The 6,174-nt window shown below is 52.4% G+C and overlaps 1 protein-coding gene across 2 annotated transcripts; it reads left to right on the top strand.

Moving 5' to 3' along the window:
* The first annotated feature begins 992 nt into the window (after positions 1-992).
* SIX1 (SIX homeobox 1) lies at positions 993-4,490 on the top strand. Of its 2 annotated transcripts, none has more exons than XM_039533139.1 (2): positions 993-1,621; positions 3,482-3,626. In XM_039533139.1, exons 1-2 carry the CDS (start codon positions 1,121-1,123, stop codon positions 3,491-3,493), a joined length of 513 nt encoding a protein of 170 aa, XP_039389073.1. In that variant the 5' UTR covers positions 993-1,120; the 3' UTR covers positions 3,494-3,626. The 2 variants fall into 2 exon arrangements, with proteins under 2 accessions (XP_039389073.1, XP_039389072.1); XM_039533138.1 differs by having other exon boundaries at positions 996-1,680; positions 3,482-4,490.
* The last annotated feature ends 1,684 nt before the right edge of the window (positions 4,491-6,174 follow it).

The following is a 6,174-nucleotide window of genomic DNA, read 5'->3' as shown; positions in this document are numbered from 1 at the left end:
CATGCACACACACACAAAAGAAGATGAAAGCAAAAACTCCTTTAATTTCTACTAAACTTGAGGACGCAAATTCATTACTCCACCCCGAAGGCACAACAACAAAAAGTGATGCTTCTTTACTACTTCTTCTTCCACAGCATCCTATACTTGGGCGCTACGTCCAAACCACAACTCACAGTTGTTAGCTGGATGATTGTATTTGACTAATTCGAACTCAGATCTGCTTCTGTCTAAACGCTTTGCCCCTCTCCTCCTCCCCCCGCAAAAAAGCAGCACTTTCAGTTTTGCCAGTGCCTGCCTGCAAAGCAATTCATGGCGAAGACACTTTGAACCAGGGCCTTGGAAATGCTTCCAACCCCCCACCCCTTCGCACACAACCACCTCCCATCCAGCCCTCCTGTCCTCCAACCCAAAGTGAGGGCGCTCCTTTATTATTTATCGTGCTCCATAAGCTATTCATCGCGCCGTTATTTATTCATTCCCGACATTAAGGTAATTAAATATGAGCTCACATGGAAGGAGCAGAGCTGCGAGGGACCAGGGGGTGGGGGAGGGGACCTTTTTTAAGGGCTGTAATAATTGATTTGTGCAGAGATGAGCCCCCGCTCCCCTTAGGTGACACTTGAGACGGGGCTCATGTTGCAGGGCCCTGACGTGTCTCCCCTCCCGGGACGGCGCGCGGCTCCCCTCCCGGGCTCTCTCACACACGCTCAGCCACTCACTCATCAGACACCAGCGGCGGCGGCAGCAGCAGCAGCAGCAGCTCGGCTCGCGGGCCCGGCCTCCTCGCGCTCAGCCCCGCTGCCTTGCAGGCCGCGCGCCTCTGGCACAGCCTCCGATAGGCGCGCGGGGGCGTCCAATCAGCGCGGCCCGGCCGCTCGGGCGCTTTAAGCCTGGCTGCGGCGGAGGAGCCACAAAGTTCCCCCAGCAACAATCCGAGCATCCCACCCCCCGCTCGCGCCCGGGCCGGGGCTCCGCGCGCCCCCCGCCCCGCCGCCGCCGCCGCCGCCGCCGCCCCTGGGAGCGCCCGGCCTCGCGCCGGCTTCTCACCTGGCCGCTCGGGAGGGAGCCGTCCCGCCGCCTCCGCTCCCCGGCCGGGACCTGCGGCCGAGCCCCAGCCATGTCCATGCTGCCGTCCTTCGGCTTCACGCAGGAGCAAGTGGCCTGCGTGTGCGAGGTGCTCCAGCAAGGGGGGAACCTGGAGCGGCTGGGCCGGTTCCTCTGGTCCCTGCCGGCCTGCGACCACCTGCACAAGAACGAGAGCGTCCTCAAAGCCAAGGCGGTGGTGGCCTTCCACCGCGGCAACTTCCGCGAGCTCTACAAGATCCTGGAGAGCCACCAGTTCTCGCCCCACAACCACCCCAAGCTGCAGCAGCTCTGGCTCAAGGCGCACTACGTGGAAGCCGAGAAGCTGCGGGGCCGACCCCTGGGCGCCGTGGGCAAGTACCGGGTGCGCCGAAAGTTCCCCCTGCCCAGGACCATCTGGGATGGCGAGGAGACCAGCTACTGCTTCAAGGAGAAGTCCCGGGGCGTGCTGAGGGAGTGGTACGCGCACAACCCCTACCCCTCGCCGCGGGAGAAGAGGGAGCTGGCCGAGGCCACCGGCCTCACCACTACCCAGGTCAGCAACTGGTTTAAAAACAGGAGGCAGCGGGACCGAGCGGCAGAGGCGAAGGAAAGGTACTTGCCCCGGCGTTTCTCTCTCTCTCTTTTACGCTCCTGCCGTGCGCTTTGCAGGGCAGGTTGGGATCTGCGCGGGGGGAGCCGGCCAGGAGGCTCCTGCACTTGGATTTAGCGGATGAACGAGAATTAGTCGCAGGCTTTTTGCTGGGGGGGGGGGGGGCGGAAGTTGGGGTGTCAGTGTCTGTTTCAGCCAGCTTTTAGCGCGGGTGAATAGCCGAAATCGTGGTCCCCACTGGGGTATGTATCCCGCCCCGGCACCCAGCACAGCTCCAGGAGGGTGAGTGGAGACACGCTAAATGGGACAGGGTGGCCAGGAGCTCCCCAGAAAGGAAAGGTGACCCCCCCGGCTGAGGCTCTGCCCGGCGGTGCTTTAGGGGGAGATGGTGCCAGGCTGGGGATCTTGTGCTTCTGGCATTGAGAACGATGTTCGGGGAAGAATAAAATCGCCTTGGCTGCGCGCTAACCAGCCAGGTCACTCCCTTGAAGTCACTTTTTTTAAAGCAAAACCTGGGTTTCATTTCCCCTTAACATTACAGGCAGGAGAAAAACGGGTTCGGTATTTTTCGCGCAGGAGGCTGGGACGCGATTTTTAGAAGGCGACGAGACGCCCTCTGAAAAATCATTGCTCGTCCTCCTCACATCCGGACCTATTCGGCTGCTCCCCATCCCCACCTGCCTAATGCCAAGGGTTAAATACGCTTCTAGCTGACTTCTGGAGACGGCTTTGTCACTCTCGCCTTTTGTTTCATCCCTGAGCGGCGGGATGGGACTCGGGGACGTTTGTGGCGGGCGGAACAGCCAGGGAGGTAAATAAATAGGAGCGAGGCATTAAGGAGAGAGCGTTTGATTCTCTGCCTTTTATTCACCCCCCCTCCTCTCTCGGGCCTGGGTGTTGCACCCCTCTCTGGCAGAGCTGCCCTGTGGCTGTGCAGCCCGGGGTCCGGAAGAGAACGAGAAATCCCAGTGGTTGCAGCCGAGGGCTGATGAAATTAAGCAGGAGTGAGTCAGAGCTGAGACACTTTCAACCGCACACAGAGATCCGGGGGTGGGGGGTAACAGAAGCTCCTTGGGAGGGAAGAGGGTTCACCGAGGCCGGTGTGAATCGGCTCGGAACCACGCCTGCACTTCGAGCCGGATTTCAGTCCCAGCAAGGAGCATGTCATGAAACCAGGCCTCTGGCTCCCTCCCTTCCAGCGAGAAGGAGACGGGTGCGTGTCCTGCTCCCGCACTAATCTGCTGCCTGCCTGCCTGGTCCAATCCCAACTCCTCCTTAGCACCAGCGGGTTTAGAAGGCTTCCTAAATATTTGACCAGCCACGCAAAGAGCCGTTTTTAATTTTCAAAAGCCCTTGTCCTCACCTAAGTGAACACGCACATCGGTGACACGGGCTGGCTGAATAGGCCCAGCACGGCCGCTCCCGCGGTGAATCCGGGATTTAAATGGCAAACGCTGCTCTTGGTGTTTTCGAAGGTCGGGGCAGGGTTTGATTTGTTCATTTGTAACCATGTTTTGTTCAAAACAGCTGTTTGTTGCGAGGTAAGGCCCGCACCATGAGACACGTTGGTTGAACCGAGGGGGTTTGCTAGTAGTTTCTCGGTAGTTTGGGGAGCGCGCTGCACTGATACATGGATGATGAATTGCTCGTTTCCCGCGAGGCATTGAACGCCGAAAGAAACGGCACAGCCACTGATTTTTCTCATGCCCCTTTTGAGCAGAATACCAATGGAGTCTCGCTTTAAGCTGATGAGTAGGGATGGCCCTGCTTTGTAACAAACAGGCTGCATTCTCTTTTTCTTAGGGAGAACACTGAAAACAACAACACGTCCACCAACAAACCCAACCAGCTCTCTCCCCTGGATGGGGGCAAACCGCTTATGTCCAGCTCCGAAGAAGAATTCTCCCCCCCACAAAGTCCAGATCAGAACTCAGTCCTTCTATTACAGGGAAACCTCAGCCATGCCAGGAGCTCCAACTATTCCCTGACGGGCTTAACTGCCTCTCAGACCAGCCATAGCCTTCAGGACTCCCTGCTCGGACCCCTCACCTCCAGCTTGGTAGACCTCGGCTCCTAAAACCGGAGCAAGCAGCCGTCAAAGCAATGGAAACGGAGGTTTACCGCGGCGATAAGACATTCGATTGTAAATAGAGGACAGGACACGATTTTACATCTTATCTGGTGATTCTTAACACGACTTTAAACTCTCTTTTAAATCGCTCCCAAGAAGTCTCCTCTCCTCTCCTATCTAACGCGCTCACCGCTTTCCCATTTCTTTTTCTCCAAGCAGCCAAATGCAGAAAACGGCGATTCCCTGTGATTTTTCTCTTACGATGTTCCTTCGAATTCAATTAATTTTTTTACCAGCAGGAATTACAAAATAACCGGATTCGATTCAATTCGAAACAAAGTGACGAAGATCTGATCTTGTCACGTACAGAGAGAAAAAAAAGAGATTGATGAAGAGTCTTTCTATAGTCGGGGAAATTTATTCTTATTTGAATTCTTAAGAACTCAGAGGGCGGATAATCTACAAGGCCTTTTATTTGAGAGGGAGGTGGGAGGGGAAGTTAAGTTTACATTTTTCACATTTCGTGTTAACAAAAGATTTCGGTGTAGATTAAATTTTAAAAGATGCAGTATTAGAATAAAAACCAGTGCCTATGTCTTAAAGCAGATATACGAGGCAATTAGCTAGAGGAACTTCAATGACCATTAATAGAGCAAACATTCTTCGTATTTTTTTTTTTGTGGTGAACTTTCGAAATGCATCAATGTGACTTAAACTAAAAATAAAAAATAAATAAATACGGCTTCCTCTGAACAATATTTCTTATTATACCCTGACAACTTTCCTGGCAATATCGCATAGTCTTGTTCGCTTGCCCCTTGCCCTCACGCCAGAGTTTGTCTTGCAAAAGGAGGCAGAGCTGGAAGTTGAAGTATTTGTTACCAAAATTAGCATGTGCTTTCAGCTTTCTTTTCTATTGTATCTAAACAAGCCTAAATTAAATAATAATAATTAATAGAATATAAAGAGTATGATTGTATTTGAAAAAGTTAGTTCGGTCTTCTAATTCCAGGCTAGTTCTGTTTTCATTTCAAATGGCTTAACTATTTCCTTTGCTGAGGGTTATTTTAGGCATAAAATCAAGGCAACGGGGCTATCTCAAAGCACGAGGTTGGTCCCACTCTGAATAACTGCTTTTTTAATGTTTTGTTCAATATTTATTTTTTAGAAGCATTGTTTATCCACTAGCTGTTTTCAGACACGTTCATCGTTATCTCGATCCGTCAGGGTTAACAGTCTTGCTGACAAGAGCATGATGAAAGGACCACACTGCATTTAATCGTAAGAAAAGGAAAACAACAATAAAAATAACCCCTTACGTTAGTAGCTTATATTGGAATGCAAACTTGCTGCCAGATAGAGGACAGAATTATTAATAGCAGTAAATTTGGGGTAGTATTACAGGATAAACCTCTTGTAGCTTCTGAATTCTGCTTAAACATTAGCAGGCTTAAATGAACTATTAATTAAAAACCAACATGCGAGGCTCGCTTGTGCTGCTCGCCGAGGACAGGGAGTTTCTCCCAGTGAAAGGCGTAGCCTTCAAAAGCTCAGCTTTCCATCGCTGGCGAATTTGTCTGGCTTTGAGCTAAAGCGTGCTGAGTTTATCCACGAAGGGCCCGATCCTGCAGTTCGTAGCCCTCCTACTCAAACCGATGAGAGTTTTGCCCGAGATGCGGGCCCCTGATAGAGCAGTTTGGCCTGAGTGAGGAAGCCAGGATCGGGCACTGCTTGGAACAGGAGCAATGCCAGGCAGAAAGCGGGCTGCTGCGTTTCAGTCAGTGAGTGGCATTGCTCCTTGGTCTGCTGAGGGGACAGCGCTGCTTTCCTTGGGCTGGGTCTTTGAATCCCCATTTTCCTCTGGCTCTCTAGCCCTTCCTCTGTTCACTTGGGTTTAGCGCTAATGATCCCAATCTCCCCTGTTAGTGTTTTGGATCATTAAGTATGTGTTTATTTAAGTCACTGCAGTGTTTACTCTCCAGGTCTTGGGCCATGGAGAAATGTCACCCTCTGCAGGAAGGTCTTTTCAGGAGGGATCTCTCCGCATTCTTCACATTCACTCCAAAAAACAAACAGGCTGCCTAAAGATAGCTCCCAATGACCCAGGCAGCGCTTCAAAGCGCACGGCGGAAATCTCTCCTGCAAACCAGCCCAGGAAGGACAACTCACTTCCATTTCTGACACAGCGCCCTCCGGCCCGCTGATTTAGGGCCAGATTCTGCTCGTGGTGTGCACACCGGTGTCAATGCCCAGCCAGATAAGAGTTATACTCCGGTTTGACATCGCAGTGCAGAACGTCGCCCTTAGATTTAGCAGGCTACATTACAAAGCTAGTGGGGGTTTTTTTTAGGGTGGCTTTTTTGCACCTCAGTACAAACCACTACAACCCTCCATGGTGCCCTGGTCCTGTAAACTGCAGGGGAGT

The sequence above is a fragment of the Mauremys reevesii genome, linkage group 4 (genome assembly GCF_016161935.1).
Source record: "Mauremys reevesii isolate NIE-2019 linkage group 4, ASM1616193v1, whole genome shotgun sequence".
In the NCBI taxonomy this organism is placed as follows: Eukaryota; Metazoa; Chordata; order Testudines; family Geoemydidae; genus Mauremys; species Mauremys reevesii.
Note: the sequence above shows the minus strand (reverse complement) of the source record. Positions and strands in the feature narration are given on the sequence as shown.